Source organism: Scatophagus argus, chromosome 5 (genome assembly GCF_020382885.2).
Source record: "Scatophagus argus isolate fScaArg1 chromosome 5, fScaArg1.pri, whole genome shotgun sequence".
Lineage (NCBI taxonomy): Eukaryota > Metazoa > Chordata > Actinopteri > Scatophagidae > Scatophagus > Scatophagus argus.
In genome coordinates, this window is record NC_058497.1 from 17,155,652 (window position 1) to 17,171,260 (window position 15,609).

The 15,609-nt window shown below is 40.4% G+C and overlaps 1 protein-coding gene across 11 annotated transcripts in view; it reads left to right on the plus strand.

The window, feature by feature from the left end:
* Window positions 1-15,190, plus strand: part of LOC124059364 (muscleblind-like protein 1) — a 65,242-nt gene extending 50,052 nt beyond the window's left edge. For 5 of the 11 annotated variants that reach the window (XM_046389292.1, XM_046389303.1, XM_046389294.1 and 2 more), the window contains 8 exons: window positions 1,523-1,747; window positions 4,756-4,995; window positions 6,469-6,522; window positions 7,355-7,505; window positions 8,875-8,910; window positions 9,749-9,840; window positions 10,208-10,281; window positions 11,407-15,190. In XM_046389292.1, coding sequence (XP_046245248.1) covers window positions 1,523-1,747; window positions 4,756-4,995; window positions 6,469-6,522; window positions 7,355-7,505; window positions 8,875-8,910; window positions 9,749-9,840; window positions 10,208-10,264 — 855 coding nt within the window. In that variant the 3' untranslated portion in view covers window positions 10,265-10,281; window positions 11,407-15,190. The remainder of the gene's footprint in view (window positions 1-1,522; window positions 1,748-4,755; window positions 4,996-6,468; window positions 6,523-7,354; window positions 7,506-8,874; window positions 8,911-9,748; window positions 9,841-10,207; window positions 10,282-11,406) is intronic. The other 6 variants (XM_046389296.1, XM_046389297.1, XM_046389299.1 and 3 more) reach the window with 6 other exon arrangements.
* Window positions 15,191-15,609: the final 419 nt, after the last annotated feature.

Here is a 15,609-nt window from a genome sequence, read left to right on the forward strand (position 1 = left end):
GTACAGTGTGTGAATAAGCTTGATGCTAGACATGTTTAAATATTTATTGCACATTATTTTTAAATTAAACAGGATTTTCTGGCATCTTTTTTTTTTAAAAAAAAAAATAAAATAATAAAAATCATTACTTAGCATGGAAACACAGCTCTAGATCATTGCATTGCTTTTATCTTTCTACTTAATTCTTAGAAAGTCAGTAGAGTTGTTCAGTCTCACTTCTGATGTACACTTCAATGTGCACTTTGTATGAGGGTATGTAAAAGGCGAAGTCTTTGTAACTAAAAGACTGTCTGGGAAAAAAAGCTCCACAAACATCACGTCCACGCTGCAATGCGAAATGCTGACAGGAGGCATGCGGTGCGATCTTTTTTCTGCTCCTGTATGTGTATGTGCTCAGTTTAACGTAACTGTTTTCACTCTGTCAGTCTGATTTTGTAGCAAGAATCTGCAGTGCCGTAACATTTTTGGAAAAGGTTTTATACAAAGTGAAAAGATATTCCAGAGAAGGACGTTAGCAGGGTCGCAAAGTTTTTGAAGGGTGACATCACTGCACTGTTACAACATCATGGCTTTGAGTCTTTTCGGTGAAATCATGCCTATTTCATCCTAACCTTGAGCTGCAAACATCCCATTCGGAGCACCTTGAGAGAGCCACATCTACTACATTCCTACTTTTACTTCGTGATAGGTCACAATTCGTCAGACATTCCAGAGGGCAGCGCAGGAAGAATCAGACTGCGCCATTATTCCTGATTTTCTGAATCATCCCAGAGCAGTGAGGAGGTTTTGGGAGGAATGTAGCTGTCCAGCCTTGGCTGCCTCTGCTCTATTACTCACTGTGTCATGCTGGCAGAGGCTCAAGAGACAATCCTCAGACTGGGGCTGAGGTCAGGAACGTGCAGGGAAAACTTGCAGTGTGCTGTGTCAGTTTGGATACTCCTTAGCCTCCCTCTCAGAGAATGTGGACTTTGTGTCTTTCCAACTGCCATGAAACACATATAGGCAGTACATTATAGTTTCGTGCCCCCCCATCCCCCCAACACACACAGTTTGACATCCCCCATACTTATTACTCCTACATGTGTGTGTGATCCCTGATGTATGAAGCATGTGATTCCATCTGATCCACGTTGGGAGAAGTTGACACCACACGCAGACCGCAGGCCTCCTTTATGTGTTCTCTCAAAAGAAAGACAACAGCCATCAAAGAAGACATTGTTTTTCCTCAGATATAAGCCCATTAATTGTCTATTTTTGCCATCTTCTTTTCCTTCACATCCCCAAACACAGTTCCTATCCTCTGCTTGGCTGTACTTTAATTGCACACATCTCTTATTTCACCCATCTCCTGTCATATATCTTCAGTGGGTAATGTGAGTAGGAGTAAGGAAGGATGGCTTTATGATTATTGGTAGATGTAATTAAATAGTCAACATTTTTATATATAGACTTCGGGAGAAATATGAGTGAAATAGTTTTGCTCAATTTTTGACCAGCTCTCTCATTTTGTTTGTGCCCACAGCCCATGTTTTCAGTCACACCCAGCCTTGCAACCAATGTCAATGCTGCTGCGGCGGCGGCTGCTGCGTTTAACCCCTACCTTGGCCCTGTGTCGCCCGGCCTGATGCCTGCTGACATCTTGCCCAGCGCCCCTGTACTGGTCACCAGCAATCCCAGTGTCCCTGTACCAGCTGCTGCTGCTGCTGCTGCTGCTGCACAGAAACTCATGAGGACAGACAGGCTGGAGGTGAGAAACACATCCACACAGGCAGGTACAAATAGGGAAAATATGACAGCACACCGCTCAGATCACACAGAAGAGAGGATTTACATAATTATTTTCTCACTCTCATATCAGTCACAGATTAAAAGATAGATTAACAAAACTCTAATAAACATTAGACCCAGTCAGGATCTTTTTCCCAGCAATGCAAACAGAGTGGGTTGTGCCTGTTTGAATGCTAAAGGCCTCGGCTGGAAAGTCTTGCCTCAACAGTTTCTGTTTGTAGACTTTAATTATGTATCTGGTACACAGTTTCTGTTACAGTAACTACATCCCATTACCATAATACAGTCATTACCCCGACTTAAGCAAAGAGAAAGAGACGTTAATGAGAGTATCTCTCTACAAGCATTACTGTTGTCGATGCTGCATCCCATCAACAGGCAGGAGACAGCATTGTTTGGCACAGGCTTAAGTTATACTGTCCCAGTGTGTAATTTTCAGAATAATCTTTAATTCATCCATGAAAGCAATCAGTCATTTGAAACCTGATGAGTGCAGCTCCTCTAGCTGTGTGTGTTCAGATAATCATTAATTGGACAGTAAGCCAATCTCATCCATTATGCAGCCCCGCCCGGGAAACACTTGCAGCGGAATAATGGGGAAATCGTTGGAGGCAGGCAGAAGGCGTGCAAGAACGTTAGGAAGGTTACTTTTAAAATGTAATTTTGGGTAGCTGGGTAATTAATGGGGGTGAGGCTGAGGAAGTCTCTGGGTTCGACAAACGAGTGGACGACATGCAGAGCGAGGGAGTGGGTCAATGACAGGAAAAAGAGATGGAGAGGGAGATAGGAAATCAATTTGTAGACCTGTTGTGGTCATCAGGGGAGGGAACTGGGACAAGCAGAGACAAAGATAACAGAAACAAAAGAGAAAGTGGTGATTCGATTTCATAGAGGTGTGGTGACTGCTGAGAAGATGTTACAGAGGTTGTTGAGAGCTGTTGCTCGTTGAAGAAGAACATGCAGGTCGTGATTCAGACTGGGACTGAAACGATTGGCTGGCAAAGGATTGATAGCATTCTGCACTGGAGTCCAGTAAACACACAAACTCTTGTGAAATATTTATTGGCCAATGCAAAAATTGGCAGCAGAGAAAAAAATCTGCTCGTTTTCGTTGCTTTTCCCTTCGAGACATTTCAGCCCAGTGGTCAGTGCTGCCTACTGGTGAAGCTTTTCGATTGGGAGAATTCATACCCTAGCCTAATTTGTCAGGAACTGGGTTTTGCTAAAAATATCTTTGAGAAAAGAGCCAGCCATATTTTAGCTTCTAGTGTGTGTCGTTCAAAATAAACATAGCTGGAATTCTGTGGACAGCAGTCAGTAGACATGTTACAGGCTGTTTCCTTGAGGCTGAGAGAAATGCCCATTTTAGAAGACAACTTGCAGGACTGCTTTCCCTGAGAAATATACCAGCAGTTTCTCTGTCTCTCTCTCTCTTATGGAGCTATATTGCAGCCTTTCAGCATGCATAAAGTCATATGTTGCTTACCTGCAGCCATGGTGATGTAAATGGCCCAGAGGGAAAGTAACCATGGGGACAGAAATATGATTAACAGGCCCTGTATTTGTTTGTCTAACTAAGCACTTCCACTGGTTTAGCTCTCTCTAATGCATGATTAAGTGCTGTTAAGAAAAACACACTGGTCCACACCTGGTGCAGAGAACATTAAATTGCTTCCATTTAGTCTTCCCTTTCGTCTCCAATTTTTTTTTCCCCATGCCAGCCACGCTCATTCGATCCCCGGCGACCCTCACTCTGTCCCCTTGATTCTCATCTCTCTGTCCTTTACTCTTTATTCAACAGCAACCACTCTTATATTTTCCGTTCGCTCCCTTGTTTCCTCCCTCCCTCCCTCCTTCCCTTACCCGCCTCTCCAACATCTGCCTGACAACAAGGCAGTCTCTCTTTTAACAAAAAAAAAAAAAGACCAGTAGCAGCAGTGGTGATGCTGGCAGTAGTTGGGAATTAGTGTGTGTGTAGTTGTGCACGTGTAGCTGTACATTCATATGTGAATGTTTGCGTGTCTGAGGGAGATACATAAGAGAAAGAAGAGAAAGACAGAGAGAAAGAGAGAGAATCCTGCTCCATTGCTCACACAGGTCGGTGATTGTGGATGATGAGCTGTCATGACAGGAGACGTTGCAGGGTTAGCTCGTAGATAACGGTGTTGGTGGCCTTTTGCCTGGCAGCCATTTCTCCACAAATCAAATCTTTTATGCACGCAGACAGAGAGACTGGTAAACAGACATTTAGTAAATAGCTTGCTCTATTGCAGTAACTGATTGATCAATACAACATACCATGAAATTACATTTCATTTGGAGTAGGATAGGATTCTGGATGCAATTCAGACACAGCAGTGGCTGAATGTGCTCAGAGGGAGATTTTAAGTTATTGCACAGCTCTTTAAGTGTCAAAATTTAATTCTGGGAAAAATGCTGTCTCATAATTTATATGTGCTCCCACCTTGGGTGTGTGTGTGTGTGTGTGTGATTATGTGTGGGCTGGTGATTACGTCAACCACAGCCTCCCTTGAGGGTAACCAGCCTGTTATTTCCCATGAGCCTCATTGAGCACCTTCATTCAGGCTGAGGCAGTCAGTCTCCCAACTGTTCACGCAGATGCTGCCCCCTTCTGGCTCTGTGAGGGAGAACAACAACACAGCTCATCTGAATAATGGATAAACGTTGTGTGATTGATGAACCTGTAAACACTGGTTACACCCTGCTCTGCTTATCAATCAACAGTAATGGCTGAACCTGTCATTAAGATTGGTTAGCGCAGCCTGGTAAAGTGATTGTCAAGTTGTGAAATGACTGAGCATATTGATTGCTTCATCGGATGTGAAGTAAAGTGAGCAGCAGCTTCACAACAGCTTCTACTGCTTGTGGTTCACAAAAGTCTTAGTGTCATGTAAACAATATTTCAGTCGCATAATGTGAGTTTATTTGTCTGTTTTTGTGCACCAGGTATGTCGGGAATACCAGCGGGGTAACTGCACACGTGGGGAGAACGACTGTCGCTTTGCCCACCCTGCAGACAGCACTATGATTGACACCAATGACAACACAGTCACTGTGTGTATGGACTACATTAAGGGCCGCTGTTCAAGGGAGAAATGCAAGTACTTTCACCCTCCGGCTCACCTGCAGGCCAAGATCAAAGCCGCCCAGCACCAAGTCAACCAGGCTGCGGCTGCTGCAGCCATGGTAGGTGTCCGTCCACAGATTACAACAGGAAGAAGGACTCACGATAAAGAACCTTTACTGTATCGTAGCACCCCAAGTCCTGTGCAGCCAGAGAGAATTACTCTCAATTAAAACAACAAAATCTGAGCTAGAGCAGAGTTCATAAAGCTGTTCCAAGGCCATGTAAAAATCGATTTCTCATGTGATGAACTAAAACAAATCACTAAGCTCTTCTAATGACGGTGTGGGCTTATTGAACATGTCCTGGGTCTATCTGGCTTTTGAGCCAAACTACAAACGCTCTTATTTGGGGATAAGAGCGTTGGTTTTCCCCTTTGGATGGATGTAGTTGTCTGAGTCAACTTCTTCCGCTCTGTGCTTCTATTCGATCTCCCAGCACACGTTCAGTCTCCCTTCAGCTCTGACCCAATACACACTGAGAAGACACAGAGTGGATGTGGGCTTTATTAGCAGCAGGCTGTAGCAATCGTGCAGTGTAGTATGTGACTGAGCCTACTGCTCCTCTGCTCCTGCTCCTCCTTGTTTTGCTGCTTTGTTAGTTGTATATTTTGTTGTTCACAGTCACAGTTATTTTTTACTTTTTTGCTGAAAAGACAGAAGACATCCGTTAACTTCAGACTTGTTTTTCCAGTAAGGTTTTGCTCAGTCAAGTACTGCTAATGTCATTGTACAGCTGGTATTCCAGAAATGAGGGTCAGCTTGAACATTTCACCTTGAAATAATTCCATAAAGTTACATAGTAAGTTGCAAGATTATACCTCCACACATTCACTTTCTTCTTCTTCTTCTTCTCCTTCTTTTTGCAAACCAACTTTGGGTCGCAAACCAACTTTAACAGTGCACACCTTGTGAGTGTGCAGATGCTGCTCTCGTTAAGTCAATGAAAGCAACTTGTCTTTAGCATCGGCTTTAGTTATCAGCAATAATTTTATTATCGACCAATTGCTGATCGCATAAATTTCATATAATTTAGACAATAATTTATCGGAACTATACATATCGTGCATCTCTAGTAACTTTTCTTTTAACTTTTTTTTTGAGCACTGATTACATTGCGTAAAATTTTTAGCATATATTTATAACATAATCCCCAAATCCCCAAAGCCCCAAATTTGAGTTTAATAAGTCTGGTTAATTTGCTAATTCTCCTTTCTGGACCAAAACACCATTGCACTCAGTTATAGCTCATGAAACAGCAGAAGTTTTCTCCTGACAGTAAACTACGCTGAGGGCCATATTTCTTTTCAGTAACCTTACAGCCATTAATGTGCATGCCCTAGTCTTGTTATTGTTGTATATTGCATTCCAATGATTTGTTTTTGTATTTGTTTGTTTGTTTTTTTGTTTGTTTTTTTCTCACCAACCCACACTGCACTGCTGCCCCCATGATGCACCTCCGCTTGCTGGTTTATGTTAATGCGCTTGAACCCCATTGGCCCATTGCCATCATGTGCTCGCTGCCTGCTAATTAAGACTCAGTCGGCTGTCAAATCACTGAAGCGACCCCTCGACGCAACTTTTGACCTGGTACTATGACCTTTCACCTTTTAGCTTGGCATGTAGCTGTGGTGTAGTAGATATACTTATGCAGTTCTAAAATAAAATAGCTTTTGTTGATCTGAACTAAGGAAACGCTGAGGGGTGATGAACTGATTGTAGCCTTTTGTAGCATGAAATGTTGTGATAAAGCACCCTTTTGAATCTTGATCAGGGAACTCATAAAAGAAAAGGACTTCACATCCTCTACATTTTTCACATTCATTCAGTTCATCACCTTAAGTGTATCTCCCTTTCAAATATTTGGTGGCATGAAAGTGTAATATTCTAGCTTCTAATAAGTTATGGTAGTCTTTGCATGATTTAGCCATTTCCCATATTGCATGTGTAATTGTTGAAGAGGTGTCATAACAGTCTTAACATGGCTTATAGTGTACTATTATCATGGAGCTAGCAGTGCAGCTTTCTCTAACTACGTCATTTCTGTTGATGGTCCAACAATCGAGACAACAACGTTTATTATAGCTGGTATTATCGTTACAGAAAGATTAGTCTGAAAAGTAATGAATTTTTTGTACTTTATTATTCAAAATCACATTGTGACATTGTGCTCAGGTCTATTTTTTTTATCATCACGAGAGAGATAGATGTCACAGTATGTCAGCTAGCGCCACTGTGCTGTCTTTCTCTGACAGATGTAGTGTAGTCCACTGCTTGCTTGCCAGTGTTTGTAATAGCTGTTTGGAAGGGCAACTTAATCTTCTAATGAAATTCTTTCTTCTCTCTGTCCTGAATGTCACTGCTACCATCCTTTGATTTCCCTCACTCCCATTCCTTTATTTTGGTGTTGTCCCCTCATCAGGGGCTCCCCCCGGTCTTGCCTCCTTTACCAAAGAGACCTGCACTTGAAAAAGCCAACGGTGCCACCACTATGTTCAATGCTGGTGTATTCCAGTACCAACAGGCCCTGGCCAACATGCAGTTTCAGCAGCAGACTGCCTTCATACCATCAGGTAAGGCCTGAGCCCTCTTTAGCATGTTTTTTGTGGCAGTTATCCTGTTGCTGTTGGCTGTCAGATCACACGTAGTTTCTCCCTGATTATGTTTTGGCTTCAGCAGCAAAGGGCTGAGTGACTGTGTGATTTCATCGCTCGTGACATGTTCGTACAGCATGGATGTAGCTTAGGGGAACTGTTGTTTTAAAATGATATGGCTATTTTCCACACTAAAAGATTTTTAGTGCTGTATATCAACTTCATATTGTTTTAAAATCAGTCCTTGTATCTCTTCATATCAGTATTATTAATGACTTAACTCTCCTGAAACTATTAATGAATACAAGTTTCAGTTCTTGTATTCTCCTATTAGCTGTCCTTCACTGCATCGTCTCTGCTTGCTGATCTATTGTGGGCACATATAATTTCACATAATCAACTGTAAATCAAAACTGATCCCAAAAACAAAACATTGCAAAAGAAAGTGTCTGCTGAACTTCCTGTCAGGCTACATCCAGTCCCGACAAACTCCACCCGTCAGATAGGCCTGACCGGCAGCGCTCAGGGAGAGCAAAAGGCTTGGGAAGCTTATTATTGTGAGCGCAGAGTAACGAGGTGAAACAGGTGTTCAGCTGACGTTTCTATCAACTTTCCTGCTCTCTCATCTGGTTTGAGGCCGGTGGACAGTAAGCTGACACAGTTTAGAGAGATTTTATTGAGTCAATCAAACTCAAAGTGCAAAGTGTCTCCACTTCAACCGCATTGCCCTTAATATGCAGTATGTGTGTATACGCAGCACACACACACACACACACACACACACACACACAGCTTATTTGAGCTGCTCTTCTCTGGCCACTGCGTAGTCATCTTACACTGTGTCCCATATTCTCATCTGACAGCCTAAGAATAGCCTGCCATCGATTCCCCTCTGTGAGAGATTTGGATACTCAGATCCTCATATGTCCCAAACTACTGAACTGTCAGGTCACTGCAGCACACTCTGACGATTCTGAAAACAGGTCATTCGAAAACTACCAAGCAGCTGTTACGCTGCTGACAGGAAAATGAGACCACTGATAGTGTTTAATCTGCACTTCCGTTTAATGGAGCTGTGAGAGTTTTCAACAACTGAGCTTTATTTGTCAGGTGAACACTTCCTCCTCTGTGCAGAATGTGTGGTTGCAGCAAAGGAATGATTACTTGTGTAATTACTAATAATCAATAATAGCACAGAATCAGCTTGTACTGAAGCTAGCAGATTAACATTCGGTGCACAGTTTGTTAAATCCAGTATGTCTGACTTTATAACACTTGTAATGTTTTTTTTTTTTATTTCTTCTCCTCCCTAATCACTCCACTCCCTGTTGCAATGCATGATGGGCAGGCTCGATATTGTGCATGACACCTGCAACAAGTGTTGGTAGGTGCCAGCTTTCCTTACTGATTATCTTTTAGCCCATTTTAGTCACATGCGTGTCATTCAATTCACCATATAACGTGAGCACTTTCTCCATTTTGTGAATTTAGACTTTAACCCAAAACGGCGTATGTAACCTTTTTCCAACGCAGTCGACAGCGTGGCTGATTTTAAGTCAATTGCAATTTTGAATTTAGTTGTGTGTAATTTCAATTGGAAGCTGATGTGTGTTATTAAACTCTGCGGTACGTCTTTGTGGTATGGAATGAACCCCCTTTTTGCTCTGTCACAGTTCTGTCTGTCACCTAATGCTTGTTGCAGTTCAAAATCCCCCTGACCCTTGCTTCATTATACTTCCATCCCAAGCTCTCTAACCTCCAGAGCACCTCATTATACTGTCTGGTTATACATGCCATATAAACATGAGGAGTTATGATTGGTAGTGGAGTCAGGGGTCGATGTAGCTGTTGTTGAGACATATTTCTAGTAGTTATTAGTTGTGTTCCTTCATTAAGAAGGCAAAACAAAAGCCAGTTAATAAGCCAGTTCAGTATAAATGCCAAAGACTGTAAAAAAGACTTTTTAGCCATCTGAATTGCTCTCCAAATTTGCGACTTAAATACCAGTCTTAAGATTTCTGCCGATGTTCCTTTTGCTTCGTCGTCTGTCGTCTGAGTGATTGTTAGAAAGAACAGAAAATATCACCAGATAACAGATTTGATTCTTCAAGCTATTTAAACAGACAATTTTCTCATGTTTATAAGCATTTTATAGACAGACGTACAAATGAAGTGTTGATGTGAAAAGCTTTAAATCTGCCTGTGTGATCTTTCCCTCCAAGTACCCATGATGCACGGTGCTACTCCAGCCACTGTGTCTGCAGCCACCACATCTGCCACAAGTGTTCCCTTTGCAACTGCAACAGCCAATCAGGTTTGCTCTTCTCCTGCCTTCTCTCTGTCTCTCTTTTCACTTCTGGTACCAGCTTTTTGATGTTTCTGTATCTGTTAGCTTGTTTATTTATTTTTTATCTCATGATTCCCGTGTGGCTCTTAATGAAAAATGCATGAATGCTGCACAAGACTCATCTGTGATCTCTGCTAGTTTTTCAGAGCATCTGATACTGTGATTGTTTAGATAATAACAAAGCTAGTCTGTATTATCAGTGTAGACTGAAGTTCTGTTTGTCTCAACAAATGTCTCTCTCTCTCTCTCTCCTTCTTTGTCTCCTTTGTTTATTTCTTTCTCTCTCTGACTTCTTTCCTTTCCCCCCATATATCTCCATCCCCCTCTTAATCAGATTCCAATAATATCTGCAGACCATCTGACTAGTCACAAGTATGTGACCCAGATGTAGGAGTCTCAATCAGAACAGTATGTACTGCACTTTTTTTTTCTAAGATCTCACACACTTATTGGATACAGGACCAGCATTGTCTGTTATGTCTCATTCAAGATGTTCTGAAAATGTGATGTGAACTAAATGCCACAACTTACAAGGTTGAGTGATCAGGAGCTTGCAATTTTTTATTCATCTATTGGGAAGTGTGCTTATTGGCTTTCTTTCTGAGAGGCACATGAAAAAGATGATTGATAGCGCTTTCATAAGCTTTAATAAACTTAATAAACTTTGAAGCTACTGTACATGCAGCAACTGGTTAATTAAGCTTCAGGACTGGAAAGGCAGATGGCAGCTCACCTAGAGCCGACGTCTGCTCTGAGGTTTCTGCCTTCTAAAAGGCAGTTTTTCCTCACCACTGTCACCAAGTGCTTGCCCAAGGGGGAATGTTGGGTTCTTGGTATTACAAAATTTAATTAAAGAGTTTGGTCTAGACCTGCTCTAATTGGAAAGTGTCATGAGATAACTTTTGTTTGGTGCTGAATTGGCTCTACATAAACAAACTGAACTGAACTGAATTGAAATATGGTGATCCTGTCAGTCTGGCTCTGGCCAAAGGCAACAGCACCTCTAAAGCTTATTAATTATCATAATTATCATGCTTGTTTAGTTCTTGGTTAACTCTTGTTTAGGCCAGTGACTTTCTGACTTTCTGATCATACAGCCATGATTACAAAAAAGGTGCAGCACTGTGTAAAATGTAAATTCATAATATGCATATATTCATGAAAACACTGTGTTTGTACTGTTTCAAAATCAGTATAAATCAAAAAGGATTAGCAGATTAGCAGATTAGGTTTTATTTATGTTTTACACAGTGTCCCAACTTTTTCTGGAACTGTGTTTGTAAAAGGTGACCACAATCTTTCCCTACCCTTAACCATACCATTTCAATGTGCAGATATTGTAGAAGCTTAGGATTTGAATCGATATTGGACTCTTACAAAAAAAAACAAAACAAAAAACAAAACAAAACAAAAAAAACAATGCTTTTTACAGGTCTGGTTTAAAAAAAGAAGCATCTCAACTAATCTTTTTAACAGCTTCTGTTCTGTTCCTTCATATCTGAGTCGCCGTGTTTTACGCTCCCTTCTTTCCAGAGGGAACTGGAGCGTGCTGACGTGGAGTCCAAGATTAGCGATCACCCTTCATGCCTGTAACATCAAGAGCAAAACAAAGAACCAAATCTCATTGGGTTTGGAATAAATCTGCATGTTAACATAGGAGGCACAGTTTGTTAGGATTGTTTTCATGTGTACTTCATGCACACTATTACACAACATCAGAAAAGAACATAATTTGCATTAAAGACTGCCTTTCATTCCGTAGAGGCAACTTACCTTTATTCACCGGACACACTTTGAATGTTAACATGACGTAAATGTGTGGCGAAAATCAAAAAAAAAAAAAAAAACTGGCTGGATTGGTACGTCCATTGACCAAGAATCACAACTTCTGTTTGTTTATTGGTTGTTGGTCTTTGACCTAAATGTGTTGATTTGTTTACACAATAGTGCACCTTGTATTTCAGTTAAGGTAAAAGAGAATCTGACTGAATCACATATGCATGCACAATGATTTTTTTGTTTTGTTTTTTTTATGATTTTATTTTTGTTACAACCAGTGACAAGGGAAATAACACGAGTGCACTCAGAGGCAAAATAGCAACTGAATGTCTGTGAGGTGTCTTTCAAACCTTTGTAGCCTACCTTTCTATCTCTTAAGCACATGTCTTTAACCTTGCAGGCATCCCTGCAAAGTGCCATACATCTCAAAACACATGAATGGTATTTAAGCAGTGTTACAAAGTGTTAAAATCAACAATTCCCTTTAATAAATCTGTTTTGTTTTTGTTTTTTCTCTTGGACAGCAGCATGCAGCGTCCAATGTCATGCCCTGTCATTACCTGTGATTCCGATTACCTTCCCAAAATTGTCTGCTTTACTCAAATCTACTGAATAAGTAGTTTTTGTTTTTTCTTTGGCTTTGTCGTTTAGACAGGAAAAGACATCTCTCCATCATCATTAAGTTTACTGACTCTAAACATCAGATGAGTCATATGTGTGTGTGTGGGGGGGGTCTCGGCCAGCACGAGAGACCAAAGACTCTCCTCTGATGAAGATGTTGTGATTAATAGCTTCGAAACAACAGGGCGATCGGTTGCTATCCAAACTGCTGTGAGACAGACGTCAAAATCGATAGTGCAGCTGGTGATGGATATGTGATTTGTATGCCATGATTTGTTTTTATGGTTAAGTAGATTCAGTGTAGTGTACATATAGTCTAACATATTTAAGAACATTTGTTTAATACGTCTACCTGAGAACTGTTTTCAGATAGTCAGCCAAAGTCTTTTTTGTGTCACTGTTACTAGATATTGTAGGTGGACTAGTGGGACAAAATTCTTGGAAATGTGAGGATGGCATCGTGCAAGCCCAAAGAAAGATCGGGTGTAAAGAGCAGGTGTTCTAGAAGAACTCTTTGTTTTTGTTGTTGTTCTGGGTGTTCTTCAGGCATATTTGATTGGTGGATAGTACAGGGAAAGTGGCAAGAATAAATAAATAAAAAAAAAACACGATTGTATTACTCATCCAAAGCCTTAGAATGTACCATCGGGTCAGCACAATGCAACATGCCATTTTGAACCATCCAGTTGCCTAATCCACGCCATATTAACACACACACACACACACACACACACACACACACACACACACGCACACACACACGCACACACACAGAGCACTATGTAATTGTCACTTTGTTGTCAGTGTTTTCTTAACTTTCTTGTATTTTTTCCTTTAGATGAGGAGTGTTTTTCTTTGTTTTGTTTGGATGACATTTTGATATTTAGTTCCGATTTTTAGTTTTGCTTATTCTATTTATCTTTCTTATAATGAATATAAGGTAAAAGTGTGTGTTTGCGTGTTCCTCATGCACAGTTTCCTGAAATTCCATGTAATGTTAATTTTAGTATGATTATGATTGTAAACTCAATATTTTCTACGTTATGCATATTGTTGAACTGTATGCATATTGTTCATTTCTCTAGTCTTTTTTGTGTTCTTTGAACAAAGATGTTTTATATGAGTATCTAACAGTGATGAAATAATAGAACTGAGAGGCTAAGTTGTCACTGTGGCAACCATCGCCAATAACTGAGTAATATTTTAAATGATTGTAAGGTTTGTAACTAGTCATATAAGAAAAAAAAAGACTATTATAAAAATCTAGTTCTTAGATGTTTAGAGTAAAGATGTTATTTTCTACTGTATCCATTTCAAATAGTAACTATTGTTTTAATATTTTTACTCTCCCTGGAAATTGGGCCATGTTGGAAAACAAGCTGCATATTTGATCACTTTTTTGGGGGCGTTGCTGGCGGGGTCAGGTGAACGCGGTGAGTAAGGAAGTGAGTCTGCACACTCATGTCTTACTTAGCCAAACAGCAAACAGCCAGGGTGGGGTGGGGAATCTCGAGGCGACAAAGGTGATAAAGGTTGACTTTTTTGCACTTCTGTACATAGTCAAAAAAGAGAGAATCATGTATATTGAGATCTTATTTTGAATAAAAAAAAAAATAATAACGACAAGGAATTTTGCTAGGATAACAAAAAAAAATCTTATGAAAGGCTGAACAAAATTGCTTGCATCAAAAGGTCACTGAGTTCTCGCTCTCCGACCCCTTTCAGAAAAGGCCAAGTGTTGCTCTTCTTTTTTGTCAGCAGCTTGTAGTTTGCCAGGTAACCTTCCGGAGGAGGCGTCCACTACCCTCCAGCGTAAGGGCCTGACTGGGTTTGTCTGGTCCCCCAACTTGCCTGTACTGACAGGTCTGTGTGTCATGGCCACGCCCTCCCAGGCCCAACCAACCACAACACTTCCTGTCTCTTTACTTTTCTCAGAGAGGAATGCATGTTAAATTAAACACATATACCATTAAAAAAGAAAAAAAATCACAACAGTAATATTGAATAAGAAAACATGTTACACAGAAAGATGTATTTACAGTATACAATATTCTCTCAATGTAATGGAATAAAATATATATATTAAAAAATACAAAAATAGAATAGTGGTTTATTAAGAAAAAAAAAAGATTCCTGAAAATATACTCACTAAAGTTTTACCACTTGGAGAGTTAAAATACATGCAACACAAACACCATAGCTATAAGTATGTTCTTTATGTTGATGTAAGCTGTGCTTCTAGTAGATGAAACTGACCAAACAGGAATGTAGTTCAACATCAGGCAGAATTTAAGTATAATTTCAGATTGAAATACTGTTTCGTGGTTTGGTCATTAAGTCGTTAGTTTGAAATATTGTCCCGATCGTCTTCGTCATCTCTCATCTCCTACAAGCACGCATGCTTACGTTTATGATATAATGTAAACTGAATTTTTTTTTTTCATTTGTTGTTTGTTTTCTCTGCTTGTAGTGCTAAAATGATGTATTCTGTCTTCTGCAGCAGTTTGTTTCTGCTTGTTTTACTGCTCCGGGCCCCCTGAAAGGATGTGTTCTGTTTGCATGCCAGCCACCTCCTCTGGAAGGCGCCTGTAGAGAAAACCTTGGATTGTCACAGTCTAAAGCCATAAAATATAATCTCACCTGAATGAAAAGTGTGAGACGCAACCGGAAAAGAAATAGAGGTGGGGAAACCGTACCTTCTGAAACTGGCAGGAATGTGTTTGTTGGGGTTTTATTAACTACAACATCATGTAATAATTGAATGTAGTTAATATAACCTGTGGTGTGCTGTGCCAATTTTGATGGGTGTGTGTGATTAAGAAATATTGTCCCTGACACATTTTTTCATGGGGCCTGCTATATTTGATTCTTGCTGTTATGAATAAAAAATGTAATAAAAATTTACAAGCAAACTGAAGTAAGAAGAATTTGCTTAAGATGCCTTATTTCATATTGTAGCTAAAAGTTGCTCTGTCTAATTATAGTAATCACAGTTTGGAGAGGATTTGGTAAGAACACTTCTATCATGTGTTATATATGAAGGCCCAAACAACAACCAAATTGGCCTACCAGAACCTCTAAAACTAAGCATATATATCTTCTTTGTTTACTGTGTACAGAAAGAAAAGTATGAAAATGACAAGTCGTGATTTTATGTGGGGTTGTGTCTGTGTTTGTGCATCAGTATTTCTTGACCAGACTTTGACTTTTTTTATCATTACCTTGAGGTGGCCGACAACTAGTGGAGACTTCAACGTCTCCTCAAAACGATCTGAAGGTCAGCCTCATTGCAGACGTGCAGTGGGAGGTTTTTCTTACCCTCTTCAGCTCTCAGGT